The following is a 27,540-nucleotide window of genomic DNA, read 5'->3' as shown; positions in this document are numbered from 1 at the left end:
AAATCAAAGGTGTTTCTAAAACAAGAGTCATTCTATGAATATCAGTTAGTCTGGAACGTATGCAAGACAAAGTGCTTGTCAACTTTTCTGGTCCCTTTCCATACACAAACTTATTGCTGGCTCCACAAACTTTCATGTTTTTTTTTCCATTGCATATCACCATCTGGTATTTAGATCAACTGCAGCTCCCTCCAGGCTCTTCTTAGTCAACAGGTGTCTGTAGCCTACACTTTTTTGAGATGTGATGCTAACAAAGCTCCAAAGCTAACTGAAGGATAAACTTATATTCTTGTCAGTAACAATATTATGCAACACTGTTTGTGTTAATTGAAGCCAGATCAAAGATGTTGTGGAAAACCTGGAAATCGGCATCCGCAACTTCTCAGTTTTGTGGAATACTTTCAAGCCATTGGATCCAAAGTGTTGATCCCCAGTTTTGTCTTGTTGTAAAAAGCAACTGTATCAGCTACCTTCTTTCAGTCTGATCCAATGTGGACATCCGGATAGAGGATGCTCAGTAGCAGAATAGTTTTTATTTACCTTTCCCTTGGTAAACATGCAATCATCATGCTTCATGCAATCATCATGCTTCACCACTATGGTGTTGTAAAGATTCGTTCTGAAGTTTTTCACCAATAGAGGAACCTCTCTTTGTGACCATGAAGCTTGGTCTCTTGGATTCCAATTTCTCAGCTAGTTTCACGAAAATAAAAATATTGTTGGGTAGTAACATTTTTTCCCCTTGTTCATGAAAGAGCCTAGCAGCTTGAGGACAATATGTTCTAAAAGAGACTCATCAGTGTTGGGGGGGGGGGGGGGAGCAACTGCCCTAGGCCCCACAGCTCCAGGGGGCCCATGGTCTGGCATCTCTTCATCTTCTCCCTACCCAGTCCGACATCTCCCTTGGTCTGATGTCTCCCTCCCTGCCCCTCACCTTCCCAGTCTACCTTAAAATGGATGTTTCTCTTCAGGGGCTCGCTGGCATGGCAGCGATCCTGATATGTCACAGAAGGCCTCCCTGGCGCTTTCAATCTGCTGTGTTCCGCCTAGGACGAGGAGATGCTGGGCTACAAGAGTGGACAGAGGGAGGGGAGACACTGGAAATGGTTAAACCATTTGGGAGAGGTTGACGGGTTTGAGTGAGAGGAGCATAGTGAGTACAGAAGTTGAAATGTGGTAATGTGGAGTAGATGGAAAGAAATAGGAAATGGGAGAGCTAGGTGAGAGGAGGAGATAGAAAGATGATAGGTATCTGAAAATTAAAAAGAAAAAGCCTGAGTAAACAAAGGTAGGAAAGAAAAATTAAAAAAGGATGAAAAAGCTGCAAGCGAAAGATCAATATGTTAGAGACAGGTATAAGACAGGAGATAATGAAATGAACATCAGACACTGGAAAAATAATTAGCAGAGCACAGACACAAAGTGAAAAAGAGAAACTGGAACCAACATGATGGAACAATAAAATGTCCAGACAACAAAGACAGAAAACAGGGTTTTATTTTGGATTTATTAACTGAAATATATTAGCTTTGGAATATGTGCATTGCAGGTGTTTTTATATTGTATTCAGTGGCATAGCCAGATGGCTGATTTTTTTTTTTGGGGGGGGGGGGGGGGGGGGGGGGGGGGGGGGGGGGGGGGGCGGGGGGGAAGAGAGCAGGCATGAGCCAAAAGAAGGTGGGCACCAAATTTTCTCTCCATCCTCTGTCCTCCCCCTGGTACCTCCCACTTCTTGCCTGAATGCAAAATAGAAAAACATGAGCTGGTGGGGATCCCCAAGACCAGCCAACTGAAGACCACCTCCTTCTCCTCTGGTTTGGCAACCAGAACTCTCCAAGCTCTGCAGCTGGCAGCAGAGTACATAAGTACATAAGTATTGCCATACTGAGAAAGACCAAAGGTCCATCAAGCCCAGCATCCTGTTTCCAAAAGTGGCCAATCCAGGTCACAAATACCTGGCAAGATCCCAAAAAGTACAAAACATTTTATACTGCTTATCCCTAAAATAGTGGATTTTTCCCAACTACATTTAATAATGGTCTATGGACTTTTCCTTTAGGAAGCTGTCCAAACCTTTTTTAAACTCCGCTAAGCTAACCGCCTTTACCACATTCTCTGGCAACGAATTCCAGAGTTTAATTACACTTGAGTGAAGAAAAATTATCTCCAATTCGTTTTAAATTTACTACATTGTAGCTTCATCGCATGCCCCCTAGTCCTAGTATTTTTGGAAAGCGTGAACAGATGCTTCACATCTACCCGTTCAACTCCACTCATTATTTTACAGACCTCTATCATATCTCCCCTGAGCTGCCTTTTCTCCAAGCTGAATAGCCCTAGCTGCTTTAGCCTTTCCTCATAGGGAAGTCGTCCCATCCCCTTTATCATTTTTGTCGCCCTTCTCTGCACCTTTTCTAATTCCACTATATCTTTTTTGAGATGCGGCAACAAGAATTGAACACAATATTCGAGGTGCGGTCGCACCATGGAGCAATACAAAGGCAATATAACATCCTCCTTTTTGTTTTCCATTCTTTTCCTAATAATACCTAACATTCTATTTGCTTTCTTAGCCGCAGCAGCACACTGAGCAGAAGGTTTCAACGTATCATCAACGACGACACCTAGGTCCCATTCTTGGCCTGTGACTCCTAACGTGGAACTTTGCATGACGTATCTATTTAACAACTTTGAATAACTTTGTGTCATCAGCAAATTTAATTATCTCACTAGTTACTCCCATCTCTAGGTCATTTATAAATATGTTAAAAAGCAGCAGTTCCAGCACAGACCCCTGGGGAACCCCACTAACTACCCTTCTCCATTGAGAATACTGACCATTTAACCCTACTCTCTGTTTTCTATCTTTTAACCAGTTTTTAATCCACAATAGAACTCTACCTCCTATCCCATGACTCTCCAATTTCCTCTGGAGTCTTTCGTGAGGTACTTTGTCAAATGCCTTCAGAAAATCCAGATACACAATATCAACCGGCTCACCTTTAGCCACATGTTTGTTCACCCCTTCAAAGAAATGTAATAGATTGGTGAGGCAAGATTTCCCTTCACTAAATCCATGTTGACTTTTGTCTCATTAATCCATGCTTTTGAATATGCTCTGTAATTTTGTTTTTTATAATAGTCTCTACCATTTTGCCCGGCACCGACATCAGACTCACACCGGTCTATAATTTCCCAGATCTCCTCTGGAACCTTTCTTAAAAATCGGCGTTACATTGGCCACCCTCCAATCTTCGGGTACCATGCCCGATTTTAAGGATAAATTACATATTACTAACAATAGCTCATTTTTCAGTTCTATCAGTACTCTGGGATGAATACCATCCAGTCCAGGAGATTTGCTACTTTTCAGTTTGTAGAACTGTCCCATTACATCCTCCAGGTTTACAGAGAATTCATTAAGTTTCTTTAACTCGTCAGCTTCAAATACCATTTCTGGCACCGGTATCCCACCCAAATCTTCCTAGGTGAAGACCAAAGTAAAGAATTCATTTAATCTCTCTGCTACAGCTTTGTCTTCCCTGATCGCCCCTTTTACTTCGCGGTCATCTAGTGGTCCAACCGATTCTTTTGCCGGCTTCCTGCTTTTAATATACCTAAAAAAAGTTTTACTATGTGTTTTTGCCTCCAACGCAATCTTTTTTTCGAAGTCCCTCTTAGTCTTCCTTATCAGCACTTTGCATTTGACTGACATTCCTTATGCTGTTTCAGTTGGTTCCTTCTTCCATTTTCTGAAGGATTTTCTTTTAGCTCTAATAGCTTCCTTCACCTCACTTTTTAACCACACCGGCTGTCGTTTGGTCTTCCATCCTCCTTTTTTAATATGTGGAATATATTTGGCCTGGGCTTCCAGGATGGTGTTTTTGAACACCATCCATGCCTGATGTAAATTTTTGACCCTCGCAGCTGCACCTCTAATTACTTTTTCACCATTCTTCTCATTTTATCATAGTCTCCTTTTTTAAAGTTAAACGCTAACGTATTTGATTTCCTATGTATACTTACTTCAAAGCTAATATCAAATCCGATCATATTATGATCACTGTTATCAAGCAGCCCCAGCACCATTATCTCCCGCACCAGATCATGTGCTCCACTAAGGACTAGGTCTAGAATTTTTCCTTCTCTTGCCGGCTCCTGTACCAGCTGCTCCATAAAGCTGTCCTTGATTTCATCAAGGAATTTTACCTCTCTAGTGTGCCCCAATGTTACATTTACCCAGTCAATATCAGGGTAATTGAAATCGCCCATTATTATTGTGTTGCCCAGTTTGTTTGCGTCCCTAATTTCCTTTAAAATCTCTGCATCCGTCTGTTCATCCTGGCCAGGCGGACGGTAGTACACTCCTATCACTATCCTTTTCCCCTTTACACATGGAATTTCAATCCACAGTGATTCCAAGAAGTGTTTTGTTTCCTGCAGAAGTTTCAATCTATTTGATTCAAGGCTCTCGTTAATATACAATGCTACCCCTCCACCAATTCGATCCACCCTATCACTATGATATAATTTGCACCCCGGTATGACAGTGTTCCTCTGGTTATCCTCCTTCCACCAGGTCTCAGAGATGCCTATTATATCTAATTTTTCATTTAGTGCAATATATTCTAACTCTCCCATCTTATTTCTTAGCCTCCTGGCATTCGCATATAGACATTTCAAACTATGTTGTTCCTATTTACGTCCACAAGCTCTTGCTGCCACTGCTGCACCCCCCACCCACCCACATGTTCGATTACACCATTGATTGTGTTCAGTACATTTCTGTATTTATTTCTGCAGTGTTGCAGTATTTACCGAGTTTAACTTCTTGGGATTCCCAATTCAGTTTTGGTCTTCATAATTCTATTTATATTTTTTGAAGGTCTGTCTGTGCTGTGTGTGTGTATGTGTGAAGAAGTCATTCAAAGTTGTTTTATGGGTGGTAGTCATGGTGGAGGAGGGGGGCAGGGAAGAGAGGGGATAAGAACATAAGAGTGGTCATACTGGGTCAGACCAATGGTCCATCTAGCCCAGTATCCTGCTTTCCAAACAGTGGCCAAGCCAGGTCACAAGTACCTGGCAGAAACCAAAATCGTGGCAACACTCCATACTACAAATCCCAGGGCAAGCAGTTGCATAGCAGACTATGGACTTTTCCTCCAGGAATTTGTCCAAACCTTTTTAAAATCCAGATACGCTAATCGCTGTTACACATCCTCCAGCAAAGAGTTCCAGAGCTTAACTATTCGTTGAGTGAAAAAAAAATATTTCCTCCTATTTGTTTTAAAAGTATTTCCATGTAACTTCCTTGAGTGTCCCCTATTCTTTGTACTTTTGGAACGAGTAAAAAATAAATTTACTTCTACTTGTTCTACACCACTCAGGATTTTGTAGATCTCAATCATATCTCTCCTCATCTGTCTCTTTTCCAAGCTGAAGAGCCCCAGCCTCTTTAGCCTTTCCTCATATGAGAAGAGTTCCATCCCCTTTATCATTTTGGTCACTGTTCTTTGAACCTTTTCTAATTCTACTGTACATTTTTTTGAGATATGGCAACCAGAACTGAATGCAAAACTCAAGGTGCGGATGCACCATGGAGCAATACAAAAGCATTATAGTGTTCTCGGTCTTATTCACCATCCCTTTCCTAATAATTCATAGCATCCTTTTTGATTTTTTGGCCGCCGCCACACACTGAGCAGAAGATTTCAGAGTATTATCTACAATGACACCCAAATCTTTTTCTTGAGCGCTGACCCCCCCCAGTGGACCCTACAACAATGCAACAATGATTTTGCTATTGAGAGAAAAACATGTGATTTATACTAAATCGAACCCGCGGATTCCAAATATGAACTCCGAATTTGCCTGACATGTCTAGATTTTAAGTTATACATGCAAAGCCTATTCATTTCTAATATTAATGCATTGGAATATATATTGGAAATATTCCAACGGACGTGCCTGGATGCGCTCAGACAGGTCTATTGGCTGATGTCAACAGTAAGTATATAAGGCAAGATGGATAGACGCAAATGTATTAACGATCCGGACAATTTCTGCTACATATGTGGCAAATAAACTGATCAGCGCAAGAATCTGACAAAGCGAGTGCGTCTTGCTTACAAGTATTACTTTGACTGTCAAATTGGAGATCAAGATAAAAGCTGGGCACCTCATGTTTGTTGCACTGTGTGTTACTCTGGACTAACGCAGTGGTTGAATGGTAAAAGGAAAGGAATGGCTTTTGCAGTGCCGATGGTTTGGCGTGAGCAGAAAAATCACCACTGTTATTTTTGCATGACTAAAATCGCCGGATATTCAAAGAGAAACAAGTCCCAAATTGTGTATCCTGACTGAGTCTGCTCTTAAACCAGTACCACACAATGTAGAGAATCCAGTGCCTGCCCCTCCTGCAGCAGGAACAGCAATTGAAACTGATGCTTCTGATCCTGATGAAGATGTTGATTGGCATGATGTATTTCCTGATCCAGAACAACTGAAGGGTCAGCCGCACTTGCTGAGCCAATCAGATTTAGATGATCTGGTAAGAGATCTGTCATTATCTAAAGAAAAGTCAGAACTGCTAGCTTCTAGATTTTGGGAATGGAATTTGCTACAACGAAGCACCACAACTTCACACTTTCGTCATCGACACACCAAGTTAGCTGCATACTATGCAATGGAAAGCGATGTCTGTTTCTGTACTGATGTAAATGGAGTTAGATGATAACGAGCTTGAAAGCTGTCTTGTTGCACAATGGTAACGAAAAACCACCTGTTCCATTGGCTCATGGGGTTGGAATGAAAGAGACTCATGCTTCTATGGAGTTAATTTTGAAAATGATCAAATACTCTGAACATAAATGGAATATTTGTGCTGACCTGAAAGTGGTAGCACTGCTGCTTGGCCTACAGTTAGGGTACACGAAGCATATGTGGTTCTTGTACCTATGGAACAGTTGTGATGATAAAAATCATTTCAAAATGAGACAGTGGCCTCTTAGAGTCGAGCATACAGTTGGTCAGTACAATGTACAACACAAATCACTGGTCGATCCACTTCAAGTTTATCTTCTACCACTTCACATTAAACTTGGTTTAATAAAAAATTTTGTAATTGCACTTGATCATGATGGAAATGGTTTCCAGTATTTGAAGATGTTTAGAACACTGAAAATTAAGGCTAAAATAAAGGCCGGAATTTTTATTGGCCCCGAAATCAACAAACTAATGCATGATGACACATTCAGAACAAAACTCAACCCTCTGGAACTTGCAGCTTGGGATGCATTAATGCTAGTAGTGCAGAACTTCCTTGGGAACAGACGAGCTGAAAACTATGCTGAACTAGTAGACAACATGCTTAAAAGCATATGAACAACTTGGCTGCCGAATGTCATTGAAAATGCATTTCTTACATTCCCATCTTGACTTTTTCCCACCCAATTTGGGACACGTAAGTGATGAACATGGAGAGAGGTTCCATAAAAGACATTTCTACAATGGAGAACATATATCAAGGCTGCTAGAATCCCAACATGATGGGGGACTACTGCTGGTTTTTGCAACGGGAAAATATGACCAGTCATAAACGCAAAAGCAGATGCCTGAAGCACTTTTAACAGTCCTGGGCCTTGCAGAAGTAAGACTTTTAAACTGGAATACGAGACTTTTTTGAAATTTTGTTATTCCATTACATTTTCATATACTGTTTACTACGAAACCTTTGATGTAGATCAGGTAATTGTTGGAGTAAAACTCGTTCTGTAAAAAATTATTCAATGCTTTCCAAGTGCTTAATTAATTTGGGCAAACTTATGCATAACAAAATTTCCTGATGTGTTACAACAATTCTGACTTCAGATTTGGAATACGCACACTGAATTTAGTATAGGATAAATGGTTTTTGCCCAGTAGCACACAAAAAAAAATTTTTTTGTTGTGCTATTCGAATTATTCTTTCCAATGTGCATCACCTTACATTTGTCCACATTAAATTTCAACTGCCATTTGGATGCCCAGTCTTCCAATTCCCTAAGGTCTTCCTGCAATATTTCACAGTCTGCAAATGTTTTAACAACCTTGAATAGTTTTGTATCATCTGCAAATCTGATCACCTCATTTATCGTTCCGATTTCCACATCATTTATAAATATGTTAAATAGTACCGGTCCCTGTACACTCCACTGTTCACTCTCCTCCAATGAGAGAAATGACCATTTAACCCTATCCTCTGTTTTCTGTCCAATAACCAATTCCTAATCCACACCAGAATCTTGCCTCTTATCCCATGACTCTAATTTTCTCAGGAGTCTCTCATGATGAACTTTATCAAAAGCTTTCTGAAGATTTAGATACACTACATCAACTGGCTCACCTTTATCCACATGATTATTCATGCCTACAAAGAAATGAAGCAAATTGGTGAGGCAAGACTTCCCTCGGCTGACGCCATGCTGACTTTGTCCCATTAAATCACATTTGTCTAAGTGTTCTCTAATTTTATTCTTTATAATAGTTTTCACTATTTTGCCCGGCACTGAAGTCAGGCTTACCGGTCTATAATTTCCCGGATCACTCCTAGAACCTTTTTTAAAAATCGGTGTCACATTGGCCACCCTCCAATCTTCAGGTACTACGGACAATTTTAACGACAGGTTACAATTACTAACAGCAGATCAGCAATTTCATACTTGAGTTCTTTGAGTACCCTTGGATGTATGTAATCCGGTCCAGGTGATTTACTACTCTTTAATTTGTCAGTTTGGTTCAGTACATCTTTCAGGTTCACCAAGATTCCTTTCAGGGATCCATTCCTTAATTTCTGCCCTGGGCCCCAGCATGTTTAACACCAGCACTGTTGGTGATTGTCTTTACCTATGTATGAGAAGCCGTTCAAAAGGTACTTGGTTTCAGCGACTGCTGTAAGCAGGGGCGTATCTGGAGTCCGGGGGTAGGGGGGGGGCCAGAGCCAGAGGGAGGGGGCACATTTTAGTTCCCCCCCACTGCCACCACCGCCACCACCGACTTTCTCCACCCCCCCCCCCCGTCGTCAACCCTCCCCCGCTGCTTACCTTTGCTGGCGGGGGGGCCCCGTTTCCTCCTGCTTTTAAAAATATTTCTTCTGCTGGCGGGGGACCCCAACCCCCGCCAGCCAACCTGAAGTCTTCATATTTCTTCTTCAACCGACTCCTCCGTGGCCATGCTGTAAGTAACGCTGTTGATTGATTTGAATCCAATTCGGAGTCTGACGTCGCAGCACATTGTACGCACATACAACGTTGATCAGTTGATCAAAGATTTTTCACTGGAAGGTCATTTGCCTCTCCTGTCCAGTTGAGCCCTTTTGACCAACAGTTTCACTACCTTTACTTCAAATTGAACAAAGACCCACACCCCTCCTTTTCCTCTGGAGATGCTAAATTTATTTATTTTTTTTAATTTTTGTTACATTTGTACCCCGCGCTTTCCCACTCATGGCAGGCTCAATGCGGCTTACATGGGGCAATGGAGGGTTAAGTGACTTGCCCAGAGTCACAAGGAGCTGCCTGAAGTGGGAATTGAACTCAGCTCCCCAGGACCAAAGTCCACCACCCTAACCACTAGGCCACTACTCCACTCCTCTCATGACTTTTCCCACATCAGACTGAGAAATATTACAAAAAACAGTCCCACACACAGACTCTGCTTCACCCTGAAGAAAGTAAGATGGGCTGAAATATCAAAGGGGTCAATTTGATCCTTTGATTTTTCTAGGTGTGATTGCTTATACAGTATCTTGAAAAGTACAGGAGCTAGCCCCTTGAAAATTACATGTCATATGAAACACCAATAAAAGTGAAAAAATCATACAGAGTGAGGCAAAAAATGTAACCCCCTAGAGTTTGGGGTTTTTTCCCCAGCAACTGCTTTGAATTTCAGTGAGAAATTTTAGGTACTTAGTCATCATCCAAGATAGATGTCCACATCTGATTTAAACTCCTAACCTTTGCTGCTGTTCCTTTTAGCTTTTTAAAACATTTTCCTCATTTTATCATAGTTGCCCTTTTGAAAGTTAAATGCTGATGCAGTAGATTTCTTTAGTGTTTTCACTCCAGTTATTAACTCAAATTTATTAATTTTATGATTACTATTGCCAAGTGAACCAATACCATTACTTCTTGCACCAAGTTCTACATTCCACTAAAGACTCAGTCTAAAATAGCTCCCCCTCTTGTTGGTTCCTTAGCCAGCAGCTCTATGAAGCAGTCATTTATTTCATCTAGGAACTTTACCTCTCTAGCATTTCCTGATATGATACTTATCCAGTGACTATTGGGGTAACAAATAATTTATTATAGTGTTGCCAAATGTATTAGCTTCCCTAATTTCTGTCAACATTTTGTCATCTGTCTGTAAGTTCTGGCCAGGTGGATGTTGGTATAGTCCTACCAGTGTTCTCTGTCCCTTCACATTTGGAATTTCTATTCATAAGGATTCTATGTTTTTTCCTGCCGAGTTTTTATTTTGTTTGGCTTAATTCCCTCTAACATATAGCACTACCCCACCTCCAATCTGATCCACCCTGTCACTGTGATATAATTTGTATCCTGGTAACAGTGTCCCACTGGTTATCCTCCTTCTACCAGGTCTCTAAGATGCCTATTATATTTAGTACTATATGCTTGAACTCTCCCATATTATTTTTAGGTTTCTTTTTTTTTTTTTTCAGTTTTATACTTATTTTATTGTATCAGTTTACATTAACACATATGTTATCCTAAAGCTCACTCAGCATTCACTCTCACTCCACATTCATTACGTCATTCAGAAATACACATCAACATTACCTAATGAATTTTAACATTGATCTTGTCAATCCACCTCACTTAATAACTTGTTAAATTGTAACATAGTATTTAACTGCATATGTACTGTTGTATCCCCAACCCGCGGCAACCTGCCCTATACAGTGGGGGAAATAAGTATTTGATCTCTTGCTGATTTTGTAAGTTTGCCCACTGACAAAGACATGAGCAGCCCATAATTGAAGGGTAGGTTATTGGTAACAGTGAGAGATAGCACATCACAAATTAAATCCGGAAAATCACATTGTGGAAAGTATATGAATTTATTTGCATTCTGCAGAGGGAAATAAGTATTTAATCCCTCTGGCAAACAAGACCTAATACTTGGTGGCAAAACCCTTGTTGGCAAGCACAGCGGTCAGACGTCTTCTGTAGTTGATGATGAGGTTTGCACACATGTCAGGAGGAATTTTGGTCCACTCCTCTTTGCAGATCATCTCTAAATCATTAAGAGTTCTGGGCTGTCGCTTGGCAACTCGCAGCTTCAGCTCCCTCCATAAGTTTTCAATGGGATTAAGGTCTGGTGACTGGCTAGGCCACTCCATGACCCTAATGTGCTTCTTCCTGAGCCACTCCTTTGTTGCCTTGGCTGTATGTTTTGGGTCATTGTCGTGCTGGAAGACCCAGCCACGACCCATTTTTAAGGCCCTGGCGGAGGGAAGGAGGTTGTCACTCAGAATTGTACGGTACATGGCCCCATCCATTCTCCCATTGATGCGGTGAAGTAGTCCTGTGCCCTTAGCAGAGAAACACCCCCAAAACATAACATTTCCACCTCCATGCTTGACAGTGGGGACGGTGTTCTTTGGGTCATAGGCAGCATTTCTCTTCCTCCAAACACGGCGAGTTGAGTTCATGCCAAAGAGCTCAATTTTTGTCTCATCTGACCACAGCACCTTCTCCCAATCACTCTCGGCATCATCCAGGTGTTCACTGGCAAACTTCAGACGGGCCGTCACATGTGCCTTCCAGAGCAGGGGGACCTTGCGGGCACTGCAGGATTGCAATCCGTTATGTCGTAATGTGTTACCAATGGTTTTCATGGCGACAGTGGTCCCAGCTGCCTTGAGATCATTGACAAGTTCCCCCCTTGTAGTTGTAGGCTGATTTCTAACCTTCCTCATGATCAAGGATACCCCACGAGGTGAGATTTTGCGTGGAGCCCCAGATCTTTGTCGATTGACAGTCATTTTGTACTTCTTCCATTTTCTTACTATGGCACCAACAGTTGTCTCCTTCTCGCCCAGCGTCTTACTGATGGTTTTGTAGCCCATTCCAGCCTTGTGCAGGTGTATGATCTTGTCCCTGACATCCTTAGACAGCTCCTTGCTCTTGGCCATTTTGTAGAGGTTAGAGTCTGACTGATTCACTGAGTCTGTGGACAGGTGTCTTTCATACAGGTGACCATTGCCGACAGCTGTCTGTCATGCAGGTAACGAGTTGATTTGGAGCATCTACCTGGTCTGTAGGGGCCAGATCTCTTACTGGTTGGTGGGGGATCAAATACTTATTTCCCTCTGCAGAATGCAAATAAATTCATATACTTTCCACAATGTGATTTTCCGGATTTAATTTGTGATGTGCTATCTCTCACTGTTACCAATAACCTACCCTTCAATTATGGGCTGCTCATGTCTTTGTCAGTGGGCAAACTTACAAAATCAGCAAGGGATCAAATACTTATTTCCCCCACTGTATATCCAAAAGAGTATTTAAGCAAGGGTGTGGTAAATTCAGAGGTTAGGTATTTAACCCCGGAAGAAGACAGAATGGATATGAAGTATCAGTAGCAGAAATCCAGGCTTCCGTTAGGACAATACTCCCATGGGTAAGCAGCCATTTGCATTATTACTAGGAAGAATATAGAATGATATAATTGTACAATTAATAAAATTGTGAAGTTTGTGATAGGATGTGTGTTGTTGTAATTGACATAGATCATGGGAAGTGGTTCCTCCTCAAGAAGCACCACGAAATGCGGTCACGCATAGAGGAACTGATGACTAGTTAACTATTTGATTTATTTTGGAGGTTCACCAGGAAGCCTCTCAGCTACACATGAACGTCAGCAGTAGCATCAAACGGAAGAGTTCAGAGCTGCGTAGTGACAACGTTCAGGAGTTGAAAATCAGAGTTTGAATGTCATATACTGGCAATTTAAACATCATAGAGAGTATATCATGAAACAACGGTAGTGTGGACAAGAACACTGAGATAAGTGGCAAACGTACTGTGCACATTTAAAAGTGTCTTATGTGATACGGCACTGAGTAGTGCTTTGGAAAAAACTTGACATAAAAGACTCTTTTGGATATATAAAGCAAGTTGCCACAAGTTGGGGACACAACAGCACATATACAGTAATATACCATGTTACAATTTTTTTTTTTAAGTTTAATATCTTTTATTGGATTTCAATACAATACAATACAATAGAAGCAGGAGCTCACCACAGTACAACAAGCAACATTTACAAATCATGGCAAAACTGGAGCTCACATTCAAGAAGCAACTATTCACAACTAGAATCACATTAAGAAAAAGGGGAAGAAAGAGGAGGTGGAGAAGCAGAAAGGAAAAAAAAGGGGGAGGGCTGGAGGTTTCTACCATATATACAGACATCTCAAAATGTGTTTTTGGTTGTATAAAGGAGCTGAGGTATTTTTGTTTTAAATACTAGACCCAGTAACATTACAGTATAGCAAAACCTTCCATAGAATGGATTTTTGTAGCCTGTATGACATCCCCACCCCCATAAAAAAACAAAAAACAAATCTAAGTTAGCTTTTGGAACTGTAAAAAAACAGGACCCCAGATATGATCATACTTCACATTTTCCCCTTAGAATAAAAGCAGACATTTCACAACACCATGCATTTGATTAAGCCAGGGTGTAATCAAGCAAGCTATATTTATTTATTTATTTAGATTTTGCCCACACCTTTTTCAGTAGTAGCTCAAGGTGAGTTACATTCAGGTACTCTGGATATTTCTCTGTCCCAGGAGGGCTCAGCTAACAAAAGAAGTTCCATCAGCTGTCTATGATATTAACATGGGCCTGGGCCCAGGCAACTCTCCAGCAGACATACTGCCAGAGGCAACTGAACTGGAAACTTGAGCATTAGTGATGTTTCACTTTCCATCTCTCCCAAAAGGATGAGACAAAGTGACATTGCAATCATCTATACGAGTAGATAAAAGACTGTGCTAGCTACCCCCAGGGAGATAGAAGACTGTGCTAGCTACCCCCAGGGAGATAGATGTACCTGCTGGAGCTTTTTTCTTATTCTTTTTAACTTTCTTCCTCTGGTTTAGCTGTCTGAAGGCTTCGGCAGCTTTCTGTAATCTTGCTACAAAGAATTCAATGTCATCCAAGGTGCAGTTCAGTGTTTGCTGAAAAGAAACCCAGGAAAACTGCATAAATCAAAAATACCAAACATAATCAGAATGGGGTGCAGAAGTCTGCTGTGTGAGTAGAGGTGAACATTCAGCTCTTTACTGCAGTCCCTGTGTACTGTATTTAAGAGCTCACTGATTGCTTGGTAATGTCTTCCTATATCACTGTAAACTACATGCCAAATTAAATGGCAGTACAAGTGACTGAAGATTTCTCTTGCAGTATAAACTAAAGTTATTTCTATAGCAGTGCTTCCCAAATCTGTCCTAAGTACTCCTAGCCAGCTGGGTTTTAGGGATATCCAAAATAAATATGTATGATATAAAGTCACATATATAAGTACTGATCTTCTAGTGTATCTTTTGCATATTTGTTATGCCTAGACAAAGTCAGACAAGCTGTGGGGTGAATAGAATAGGTTTGGGACCCACTGCTCTGAAGGAAAGGACCATGCTGCACTGGCATAGCTGGCTGTATAACTGAGTACTGGAATAGCAGGGGGTGCTGAAGGTCAGAACTGAAGTACGTTGGCAGAATTGTGAGAGCTCAATGCTGGAAAAGAAAGGAGTGTAGAATAGAAAAATGCTGGAAACCAAAACAATGGTAGAGGTGTATGTAGGGCTCGGTGCTGGAACAGCAAGACAGACATACTAGAGGCTAGGACTGGGGTGAAGTTGTAGAGTTCAGTTAGAAGTATTGTGTATAAGGATACCCATGCCTACCTCATATCAGTGCTCTTATGTATGTATTTATTAGGATTTAATTTACCATCTTTTTGAAAGAATTCACTCAAGGCGGTGTACAGCAAGAATAAGTCAAACATAAGTGACAATTACAACAGTAAAAATATTCAAATAATACAAAATATGGCATAGTATACTACTTACTATACCACAAATTGCTCTAATAGTTAATAACTTAGGATTTCAAACATATAATAAATTTAAATAAAGGAAACCTCAAGAGCCTAGGGCGCCTACATAGATGGTCTTCCCTTTAACTGACTCACATCATAGGTTTCAATTTAAGCCTCTGAAACTAACTGCAGGGTAAAACAACTCCCTAATGGAGAAAAAAATACTGCAGCAAAAAAAAAAAAAAAAAGCGGTTAAGTTGTTAATAAAATGAATAATGAAGTGCTAAGTTAATAACATATCTCTTGAAAACAAACCACTGGAACAGATAATCAACAATCAAAAAAAGCATGTGCACAGCAAAAATAAAATATATAGTCACTTAGCTTCTCAACCCAGGTAGTAATCCAGCATTCAACATTCATCCCAGGGTAAGCTCTGACCACATTAGCTGAAGCTACATGTCTTTCCTCGAGAAAAAGTGCCCTTCTGTTTCGCAACTTACAATGTCAACACAATAAAACATTTTAATAGATAGCATAGGGTGGAAGCAAAGATGGAACACAGTAAGAAAATAAGGGAACTAATTTAAAGAAGAATGCACATGGGGTCAGAAAGGTGCTTGAATGTTATCTTAGCTAGGGTAGGAACGGATAAACGTGTCCTGCGATAATATGTCGTGGATTTCCATCAGCAGCACAGATCCCTCACTTCTTCCCAGTAACCACTCACAAAGACTGACCCAGGACACAGATCCCCGCATGTCTCCCACTCACAGTTTCTTTCTCAATCTTCTGGGCTAAAACCTCTCGGGATTCTTCTTGCTCCTGTGAGCTGGTGCTCCGCCGATCAAACTCTGCCAGATACAGAAGAACAGTAGGTCAGTGTTTTGAGGCTGTACCTCTATCTCAAGTCAACGCCATACTACATAGGGCTGTGTGCAGTGTCTACAGTGCAATAGGTTTGTGAAGTATTATAAAGAATTTGTGCAGTGCTTACAGTACAGCATTGGGCTATAGTACCTTAACGAGAATTCAGGGAGGCTGTGAAGATTGCTGAACGCTCAGTGGGGCAGTATTAAGAAACATTGGTTTTCCAAGGCACTGTGATTGTGGAGTTGTCGGGTGGGAGTGTTTCTTGCCTGCTAGCATGAAGATAATTACATGTTTAAAATTTTTTCATTTGGAGAATCTATAGTAGTAAGATCTGTAGTGAAGGACTAATTTTGAAGGAGTATTGCTGAATTTTGATATTCTATTGTGTAAAAAGATTATTGCTACATTGATTTATGTTATGTTAGTACTTTTTCACAGTGTATTCATTTAATTTGGTTTGCTCTGCCACACTGCTTTTTGTGAAGGAAACGTTGGTTAAGGGCTTTGGTTTGCAGTGTGAAGGACCTGATGAATGAAAAAAACTTGTCCACCCTCCTTTAGCTACCAGATTTCTGGTTAGTTGCATGGGTGAGTTATATTTCTGAGGTCATTAGGTGTTTAATCTTAATTTTAAATGATTACACAGAGTATGCACATTATTTTATAAGTTATGTGATTGACTTTGATTCCCTTGGTTTGTGGATATTATGAACATTTGGGGGATACCAAAAGCTGCCTTGAGTGCTGCTCTGCCTCAGCACATGCGACTCAGCTCTTAGTTTTAAGCTGTGTACAGCAGGAAGGAACTCGGCTGCAAGTCCTGCGAGACTGGAGACAGGCACTAGATTTCTTTCCTGCATCTCATATGCAGAGGTAGGACAGTGCTGCACCTGGCAGCAACAGGCATGGTTGGGGAGTGGGGGTGAAGGTGAAGCTGAGCTGGTAGGAAAGATAAGATGCTGGACATGGCAAGGGGAGTATGTGATTTATAGATTGCAGAGTATTAGAACCCCTTGCTTCATCCCTGCTTAAAGGCCAGAACTCAAGTTCCTTCTGTACCTATTTCACTTGGCGCTGATGGAGGGATCACACGGTTCTTGGCATTCATCTGGAATCCTTTGGGCTTGGGGCTCGTAGTAGGTCCCTGGGCTGGCAGAATAGATTCTCTCTGAGTTTTGATCTTTTCTTGGTTCACCCTATTGAAAAATATTGATGTCAACACTGGAACTCTCAGTGACTCAACAAGCAGAGCACCAAACTCTAACCACACCAGTTCATTAGCCAAATGCTGTAACTTTAAAGAGTCAAACAACAATAATCAAAATTCCAGTATAAGACAAATCTTAAAACTGCCATATTAAAGATCTAAGTAGTTTGGTTTATAAATTCGCATATTGCACAATGTCCCACTACAGAAAAGGGATAGTGCAGAAAGCTATACACACACACACTACACAGAACAGGCACAACAATACAAGCTTCACACACACACACATACTACCTCACCACTAAACAGGTTATATATATACACACATATACACACAAACTGTCACCACAGAACAGACAGTACAAGCTGCAGCAGTATGATTCCCTCACATACACTGCTTCACCACAGCTAAAAGTACAGCACAGGCAGCAATAGTGCAATCTTCCCCTTAACACATCTACCAGTGCATCTCATCCAGCTCTGAATTATTTGCTGTAGGCAATTTCTGACCAAAGAAAGTCTACCATGTGATGATTTTGTTATATGGACATTCATCCATAAGGCACTGTATTCAAAATAAGCAGCCTTATTTCACGTGAGTCTTATTTTGAGATTTAAAAAAAACATTTTATTCACAAATTCAACATAATTCAAACAGAAGACTGTTATATAATAACAAATTAAGTCCATCAGCGATGACATTTCATAGTTCCAATCAAGTAGATAATTACAAGAAACAGCATTTTGCAGTACAGCATGTGAAACATTATATCTCAGATTAAAGTTTTGTCAGATTTTCAAAATCTGTCCCCCAACTCCACTTCCCAGCTTCCCCCCCCCCCGCCACCTCTATCAAACCAATATTAATAAAACAACCATAGCCCACTACCTCTCCCCTAGGACTAAGATAATCACCATCAAATCGCAAAGCAGTTAGTAATTAAGCAACCAGCTATGCACCCTCAATGGTAAAGCCATCCAAATGGGTTCCCAGATTTGCTGATACATCTTCCATTTTCGAGGATCCCTTCTATCCACTCTAAGTCTTTTTAATATCATGGCCTATAACAAATTTCTCTAATGTACAATATTAAGGGGATTTGACATTCGTCAATGGATCTATATACTCCTGATTGCCAAAATGAACATGTAATATAATTACTAATACTACTTATCATTTCTATAGCGCTACTAGACATACGCAGCGCTGTACACTTGAAAATGAAGAGACAGTCCCTGCTCGACAGAGCTTACAATCTAATTAGGACAGACAAACAAGACAAACAAGAGATAAGGGAATAGTAAAGTGAGGATGATAAAATAAGGGTTCTGAACAAGTAAATAAGGGTTAGGAGTTAAAAGCAGCATCAAAAAAGTGGGCTTTTAGCTTAGATTTGAAGACGGCCAGAGATGGAGCTTGACGTACCGGCTCAGGAAGTCTATTCCAGGCATATGGTGCAGCAAGATAAAAGGAATGGAGTCTGGAGTTAGCAGTGGAGGAGAAGGGTGCAGATAAGAGAGATTTACCCAGTGAACGGAGTTCCCGGGGAGGAATGTAGGGAGAGATGAGAGTGGAGAGGTACTGAGGAGCTGCAGAGTGAATGCACTTATAGGTCAATAAGAAGAGTTTGAACTGTATGCGGAAACAGATAGGAAGCCAGTGAAGAGACTTGAAGAGCGGACTAATATGAGCATAACGACACTGGCGGAATATTAGTCGTGCAGCAGAATTTTGAACAGATTGAAGAGGAGAGAGATGGCTAAGTGGGAGACCTGTGAGAAGCAAGTTGCAATAGTCTAAGCGAGAGGTGATAAGAGTGTGGACGAGGGTTCTGGTAGTGTGCTCAGAAAGGAAAGGGCGAATTTTGCTGATATTACAGAGAAAGAAATGACAGGTTTTAACAGTCTGTTGAATATGTGCAGAGAAGGAGAGTGACGAGTCGAAGATGACCCCAAGGTTACGAGCTGATGAGAATGTTATCCACAGAAATAGACCTCGTCACCCCCTTTCTCTACTATAAAAAAAATTTGTTTAGATATTAAAACAATCCCTTTGGCAAGACAGGATCCTGTATCTTATGTGCAGGTGAGTTTTTCAATGTCGTCCCATGAGGGACGCATGCCCTTCTTTAAAGAGTCATAAATGTAGAATTGATCAATAGGAAGAGTTGAGGCTGGAGGGGCAAATGAAGCCACAATAACTGTTGAATATTAACAGTTTTTCTCAGAAAACCCTAATAACTCTACAGTGCTAAAAAAGGTGCTTGGAGTGGGGAACCAGAGGGGCGATAAGTTGCAGTCTCGGCTCAAGAAGATGTGCTTAGCCACAGCTAAGTGTGAAATAGTAGCCAAGTAGAAACAATCTAATGGACCTACTGTACAGGACTGGAAACTTCGTTTGACAGTGGTTTGTGATTTGGAGCAACTTATGGACAGACATCATCGATGTTTTGATGATCCTGCACAGCAAGAATGGACATAGCTTACTTTAATGCTGATTTAGATATCATATGGGTCAGATTACTTAGTGAGGTGAGATGGGGGAGGGTACTGGCTGGAGGGGCTTGGTGCTCATTGAAGAATGAACAATGTGTGCTCTTTTAGTGGCGGGAACAGCAGTTGGGGGGGGGGGGGGTAAAGAGGATGAGGTAGGAGGTGAGGTAGGAGGTGGCGCTGGGAAGAAGTGGGTTTTGGGAGCAGGGGGTAGGTTTGTTCCTACCCTAGTGCTGACTTTACAGCTTGAGGTTGAATGATGTACTTTTGTACTTGCTTATTATCAAAATATTTGAATAAACAGTTTAAAAAAAAAGTGCCCCAAATTAGCTTTCTCTGTTCCATATTTCAAGCAGCAACTATCTTCAGCAATGTGCATCTTAACTTCCCTGTTTGCTGCAATGTAAGCTCTAAATATAAATTTATAACATTATTCCTGCAAATCTGCATTGATCAATTTTACTGGACAATGTTTTAATAATGCCGTCAATAATTCTTGTGCTTTATCAACTCCTTAAATCTCATAGCTACTTCTCTGCCCAACCTGCCAAATCGAATAGTGTGATCTGCCAATAACACTATAGATAAAAAGAAAACGCTGTAATCGGTTTCAGTAGCTAATACAAAGGTCTCTTCAATCTGCTCCACCATATTTTCCTGTAACTGTGCAACTGGTAGTGTCTGAATAGAATGCCTATTTGTATATAAGCAGGATTATCACTCTCCAACAAGTGAGTTTGATTTTTAAAGCTGGGATATAATGAAACATGGCCCTCTTCATCCACTATATTGATCCCCAGTATTCTGCCCCTTGCCTCCCAAACTTCAAAGGATTTACTAGTCATGCCTATGAGGAAATCTGCATTTCCAAAAATGGGCAACCGTACTGTCATATACCAAGGAATAGCCTCACTTTTACAAATCCATTATCATATGGTACCAAGAGGATGGATCAAAATATTACATTTAACCTCTTTTGTCAGATTCAGCCCTCTAGAATGTAACACATAACTAGTGTGTAAAGGATGCACTAATTGACCTTCACATTTTAGGGAACTATAGTGGTTTGAAGAACATAAGAATAGCCATACTGGGTCAGGCTAATGGTCCATCAAGCCCAATATCCTGTTTCCAACAGTGGCCAATCCAGGTTACAAGTACTGTACCTGGCAAAATCCCAAATAGTAGCAACTTTCCATGCTACCAATACCAGGGCAAGCTGTGGCTTCCCCCATGTCTATCTCAATAGCAGACTTTTCCTCCAGGAGCTCGTCAAGAGCTTTTTTAAATACAGATATGCTAACCACTGAAACCACATCCTCGGGCAACAAGTTCCAAAGCTTAACTATTCATTGAGTGAAAAACATATTTCTTATTTGTTTTAAAAGTATTACCATGTAATTTCACCGTGTGCCCCCTAGTCTTTGTACTTTTCAAAAGAGTAAACATGAAAACATAGAAACATGACCGGCTGATAAGGGCCAAATGACCCTTCCAGTCTGCCCATCCTCAGTAACCACTAACTCCTCCTTTTCCTAAGGAATCCCACGTGCCTGTCTCATGCTTTATTAAATTCTGACAGAGGCCTTGTCTCTACGACCTCCACTGGGAGGCCATTCCACACATCCACCACCCTTTCCGTGAAAGAGTATTTTCTTAAATTCCTCCTAAGCCTATTTCCTCTTAACTTCAACCTATGCCCTCTCATTGCAGAGTTTTCCTTCATTTCAAAAAGGCTCACCTCCTGTATATTAATGCCACTGAGGTCTCTATCACATCCCCTCTCTCCCGCCTCTCTTCTAACGTATACATGTTAAGCCTGTCCCTATTTGTTTTATGACAGAGATCATCTACCAATTTATTAGCCACTCTCTTGAACGACTCCATCCTGTTTACATTTTTCAATAGGTTTGGTCTCCAAAATTGCATGCAGTACTCTAAATGGGGCCTCACCAGAGACTTACTGTATACAAGGGCACTATCACCTCTTGTTTCCTGCTGGTCATCCTTCTCCTTATGCATCCAAGCATCCTTCTGGCTTTGACTGTCGCCTTTTCTACCGTTTGGCCACCTTAAGATTATCAGACACAATCACCCCCAAGTCCCACTCTTCTTTTGAACACAGAAGCACTTCACCTCCTATATTGTACTGTTCCCTTGGATTCTTACAACCTAAGTGCATAACCCTGTATTTCTTAGCATTAAATCTTAGTTGCCAATTATTGGACCAATCTTCAAGCTTTGATCATGCCATCCACACCCTCCGAGATATCCATCCTATTACAGAGTTTGGTATCATCTGAAAACAGACAAACCTTACCAGACAGTACTTCCTCAATATCACTCACAAAGATATTATAAAGAGATGGCTCGAGGACCGATCCCTGCTGTACACCACTGATAACATCCCTTCCCTCAGAGCAAGCTCTATTTGCCACTACCTTGTGTCTCATTTTATTTAACCAGTGTTTAACCCAGTCAGTCACTTTAGGTCCCATACTGAGGGCACTCAGTTTACAGTATTTATCAGTCGCCTGTGCAGAACAGTATCAAAGGCTTTGCTAAAATCCAAGTACACCACATCTAGTGCCCCTCCCATGACCAACTGTTTGGTCACCCAGTCAAATAAATCAATCATATTTGTCTGGCATGACCTGCCTCTAGTGAAGCCCATCCTCAATAACCACTAACTCCTCCCTTCTTAAACTCTGACACAGTCTTCGTCGCTACAACCTCCACCGGGAGGCCATTCCATACATCCATCACCCTTTTCGTGAAAGAATATTTCCTCAGATTCATCCTAAGCATTTTTTCTCTTAACTTTATCTTATGCCCTCTCATTACAGAGGTTTCCTTCATATGAAAAAGGCTCACCTTCTGTACATTAATGCCACAGAGATATTTAAACATCTCTATCATATCCCCTCTCTCCTGCCTCTCTGCCAGCGTATACATGTTGATGTTGAGGTTCATGAGCCTGTCCCTGTATGTTTTATGATGGAAACTGCTGACCAATTTTGTAGCCGCCCTCTGGACCAACTCCATCCTGTTTATATTTAAGTGTGTTCACCAGAATTGCACACAGTATTCTAAATTGAGCCTCAATAGAAACTTGTTCAAGGGCACTATCACCTCTTTTTTCCTCCTGGTCATCCCTCTCCTTATGCACCTGAGCATCTTTCTGGCTTTGAGCATCTTTTCTACCTGTTTGGCCACTTTAAGGTCAATACACTCAATCAGCCCCTAGTCCCGCTCTTCTCAATCAGCCCCTAGTCCCGCTCTTCTTTTGTACACAGAAGCTCTTCACCCTCAGGTTTTTGTGACTCAAGTGCATGACCCTGCATTTCTTAGCATTAAATGTTAGTTGGCAATTTTTGGACCATTCTTCAAGCTTTGCCGGATCCTTCCTCATGCTATCCACACCATCTCTATTACAGAGTTTGTTATCATCCACAAAGAGACAAAACTTACTAGACAACACACTTGCCTCTTCACTTTCCTGACAGCTTTTCCAGCTTCTCTTAGCTTTTCCAAGTATTTTTGCCTGTCTTCATCTTTCTGAGACGTTTTGTAACATATGAAGGCTAACCTTCTTTCCTTACATGTTTCAGCTACTACCTTTGAGAAACAGAGCGGCCTTCTTTCCCCCTTACTTTTACATAATTCTCTAACATAAAGGATTGTTGCCTTTAAAATAGCTCCTTTCATTTTTGCCCAATGCTGTTCTACTTCTTTCAGCAGTTCCCATCCAACTAACTCTTGCTTGAGAAATTCCTGCATGTGCAAAGTTAGGTCTTCTGAAATCTAGGACCTTCAATCTTGAATACGCCCTCTTCTCCTTTGTCTTAATATTGAACCATACCATTCAGTGATCACTAGATACCAAATGATCTCCCACCACAACATCAGAAGCATTCTCCCCTTTTGTAAGCACCAGGTCTAGAATAGCTCCATCCCGTGTTGGTTTCGTTACTCACTGCTGAAACAATTCTTCCTGTAGGAAATTCAGGATCCCTTTGCTTCTAGGCAACCACACAGCAAGGACACCCCAATCGACGTTTGGCATATTAAAAATCACCTATCAGTAGTACTTCCCCTTTCCTAGCTATCTTGTGGATGTCTTCAATTAAGTCTCTGTCCATTCCTTCTGACTGCGAAGATGACCTACATTCTATACCAATGTAAATACATTTTCCTTTCCCTCTTACCAGTTTAACCCACAGTGCTTCTTCCTTATCCCATATATCCTGCAGTTCTGTCAATTTAATATTATTCTTAACATATAATGTCACTCCACTTTTTTTTTTTACTACCCTGTCCTTCATGAATAGATTACAGCCAGGTATAACTATATCCAAATCATGGTTCACTGTGAACCAGGTCTTGACCGCCACTAAATGCAAGTCAGCTTCTATCATGGTAGCCTCTAGATCTAGAAATTTGTTTCCTATTAGTATACAAGGCTCTCCAGATGCTACTCTATTTTCCCTTTTCTATAAGGATATTTGATGTCTTAACATCTTGAGGGTTATTAGTGACTTTGGGGCTTTTCTTATCCATCCCCAGCAAATTTAGTGTAAAGCCCTCTTTAGCCAGTCTGCTACTGAAGACACTTTATCCCTTCCATTAAAGATGGACACCATCACTACTCAGTAGCTCTTGGAAAATCATCCCGTGGTCTAGGAAACTGAAGTGCTTGTGCTGGCTCCATCCACGCAGCCACACATTTAGCTCCAGTATGCAAGCTTCCCTCATTTCATTTTTACCTTCAACAGGAAGGATCGATGGCAACACTACCTGTGCACCTAGGTGCTTCACCGTCTGATCCAGAGCCATGAAGTCACATTTGATATGTTTAGGATACCTTGTAGTTATTTGTGCCAACATGCATAGCAGCAGAGGTTAGTGGTCAGTGGGCTTGATGAGTCTAGGCAATCTTTCCGCTACATCTCAAATTTTGGCACCAAGCAGACAGCGCACCTCCATAGACATCATGTCTGGTCGGCAGATGGGCACCTCAGTACCCCTCAGAATCATCACTACCGTTTGCTTCTTATTGGCCACGATCCAGCAGCTTTGGGATTTTTGATTTTTGTTTCCTCCTGTTTTTTTAGATGTTTTTAGTACGGCTATACATTTAACACGTTAATAACACAGTTAGCATGCTAAATGTTTAACTAGCGTTAAAAATTTTAACGTACTTAATGCATTCCTCTGTCTCCCTATCCCCTGAATCCAGCTTGCCCCATCTTGTTTCCCCGTCCTCTCCCCCTCCTACTGGCTTACTCATTTCAGATGGTCTGGAGCTCGTGCACTGATTCCTTGCTTCTCTCTTCACCGCAGCTGTAGCAGCAGCAAGAAAAAGACAGGCGAAGGGACGTTCTCTCTTCCTGTTCCTGGGTCTGGCACAGCCAGTGGCAGCATGAAGAGGAAAGTCCCTGCGCCTGTCCTTTGCTTGCTGCTGCTACAGCCACGATGAAGTGAGAAGTAAGGGATCGGCGCTCGAGCTCCAGACCAACTAAAATGAGTAAGCAAGTGGGAGGGGACAGGGAGACAAGATGGGGCAAAACTGGATACGGAAGCTGGGGGAAGAGATAGGGCAACGCAGGATATGGGGATGAGGTGAGACGGGGCAGTGCACACTATGGGGGAGTGAAGAGAGAGAGAGCAGTGCACACTATAGGGAGGGGAAAAGATGGGGCAATACAGGATATAGGGGAGACAAGGCAATAATAGATGGTTGGGGTGGGGAGAGGAGAGGGAGAGAGAGGTGGGGCAGTGACAGATGATGGTTTTGTTTTTTGGTAGTGGTGGTGGGGAAAGGAGGAGGGAGTGATGGTAGATGGTTGGGGGGCAGGACCGAGAGACAGAATAACGTTGGATGGTGGTGTATGAGAGGGAACAGATGGGTGATACTGAACAGTGGGGGGAGTGAGAGAGTGGTGATGCTGGATGGTGAGAGGAAACAGAGAGAGATGGGTAGATGGTGGATGATGGAGAGAGAGAAGCAATGCTGGATGGTTGGAGAAAGCGGGAAAAGAGGAGAGAAAGGGGTGATGCTGGATGGCAGGGGAAGAGAGGGATAGATGTGGAAATGGGGGATGAAAAAAAGAAAGAAGGAAGATGGTGGACATCAACAGAAGGTAGTAGAAGGGAAATGCACATAGATGGCAGGGAAAGAAAGAGAAAAGAGGAAGAATTTGCAGCCCATGGATGGAGGGAAAGGGAAGAGTTGGAAACTAGATAGACATGAGAAGGATGCAGAAAAATGGAAGAAAGTTGGACATGAAAGATGGATATAGGGGAGGGAATGAACAAGAAAGGAGGAGAGAAAAGATATAGTGAATGGACAGAAGGTCTTGGAAACAGAGTTCAGAGCACAGAGACAGGGAACAAGATGGTTAGAAAAATAAAATCACCAGACCACAAAGGTACGAAAAATGATTTTATTTTCAGTTTAGTAATTGAAACATGTCAGTTCTTGCTATCTATATTTTGTACTGAACAGGAGGAAATGTGAGTGGGAATGTTTTATGTGATTAATTGAAAGTTTAAAATTTTTTTCACGATTGATTGTGAGATTAAAAATTTTAATCGATGAGCAGCCCTAGTTTTCAGCTCTTCTGCCTTGAGGGCTGCAAACTGATTCTTCAGTTAAACAGAAGATGGAGTTTTGGATAAATATATAATTGTTTAAATCCTTTGCAGTTTGGGTTCAGACCATGTTATAGTATGGAAAGTACCCTTTTTTCAACTGTAGCTGATGCGAAAAGCATGCTATCAAGAGGAAAGGCTATGATTCTCTTACGGTTCGATTTGACAGCAGTTTTCAGCATGGTCTATCACAACATTCTGCTATTTAAATAAAGTTCTCTTTGTGGTTCAGCGAATTTCTGTTCAATAGACACTATAAAGTTTGTTCGTTCTCTCCTGGCGGAAAGTAGTACAGTCCTACTAGTATACACTTTCCCTTCACACATGGAATTTCTATCCATAAGGATTCCATGCTATTTGCTTCATGCAGAATATTTTGTTTGATTCAATTCCCTCTAATATATGGCACAATGCTCCCCCCCTCCACAATCTGATCCATTCCATCATTGGGTATTATTTGTATCATGATAACACAGTATTCCATTGACTATCCTCCTTCTACCAGGTCTCCTAGATGCCTATTATATCTACCTCTTTTATTTTGTGCTATATATTCTAACTCTCCCATCTTATTTTTTAGGCCAAGATGCACTAAAGTCGTCGGAAGAGCCGTTCCCTTACCGAATCCATAGTGAATCGGTAGGGAACGGCTGCGCATCAAGGAAAGGGAATGCAAATGAGCTGCTCATTGCAGCTCACTTGAATTCTCTATTCCATCACTAAACAGTCAGCCAATCGGCCGGTCGAGCAAGCGCAGAGCAGCAAAGCGTTATGCTGGCTGCTCTGCGCATGCCAAATATGCCTCCTGTGCCGCCTGCTGACGCCGCGCCGCTCACCCCCTCCACGGCCTGCTGCAGGCTCCGATGCTGCAGGCTTCATCATTCAACCCCGCAATAATAAAAACTTTCTTTTTGGCCGTCCTTCACTCATCTGAGAGACCTGAAAGTCTCTGAGCCAATCACAGTGTGTTTAGCTGAGCTAAACGCGTTGTGATTGGCTCAGAGACTTCCGGGTCTCTCAGCTGAGTGAAGGACGGGCAAAAAGGAAATTTTTATTATTTGGGGGGGGGGGGGGGGGGAGGCTGCCCAAAATGGACGTCTTATTTGGCCATTATCCACCCCCGCAATAATAAAAATGTCCCTTTTGGGAAAAGGGCTGGATTCAGCACATTCCCACCAGAAGGATGGCAGTACCCTGATACAGAGTT

General features: G+C 41.6%; 1 protein-coding gene across 2 annotated transcripts in view; it reads right to left on the bottom strand.

Moving 5' to 3' along the window:
- EPS8L2 (EPS8 like 2) overlaps positions 1 to 27,540 on the bottom strand; it is a 278,628-nt gene that overhangs the window by 80,551 nt on the left and 170,537 nt on the right. For both annotated transcript variants that reach the window (XM_030201298.1, XM_030201299.1), the window contains 3 exons: positions 17,039 to 17,175; positions 15,881 to 15,960; positions 14,120 to 14,246 (listed from right to left, as the gene is read on the bottom strand). In XM_030201298.1, coding sequence (XP_030057158.1) covers positions 14,120 to 14,246; positions 15,881 to 15,960; positions 17,039 to 17,175 — 344 coding nt within the window. The remainder of the gene's footprint in view (positions 1 to 14,119; positions 14,247 to 15,880; positions 15,961 to 17,038; positions 17,176 to 27,540) is intronic.

Source organism: Microcaecilia unicolor, chromosome 4, assembly GCF_901765095.1.
Source record: "Microcaecilia unicolor chromosome 4, aMicUni1.1, whole genome shotgun sequence".
Classification (NCBI taxonomy): Eukaryota; Metazoa; Chordata; class Amphibia; order Gymnophiona; family Siphonopidae; genus Microcaecilia; species Microcaecilia unicolor.
The sequence above is the reverse complement of the archived record's forward strand: the minus strand, read 5'-3'. Positions and strand labels throughout refer to the sequence as shown.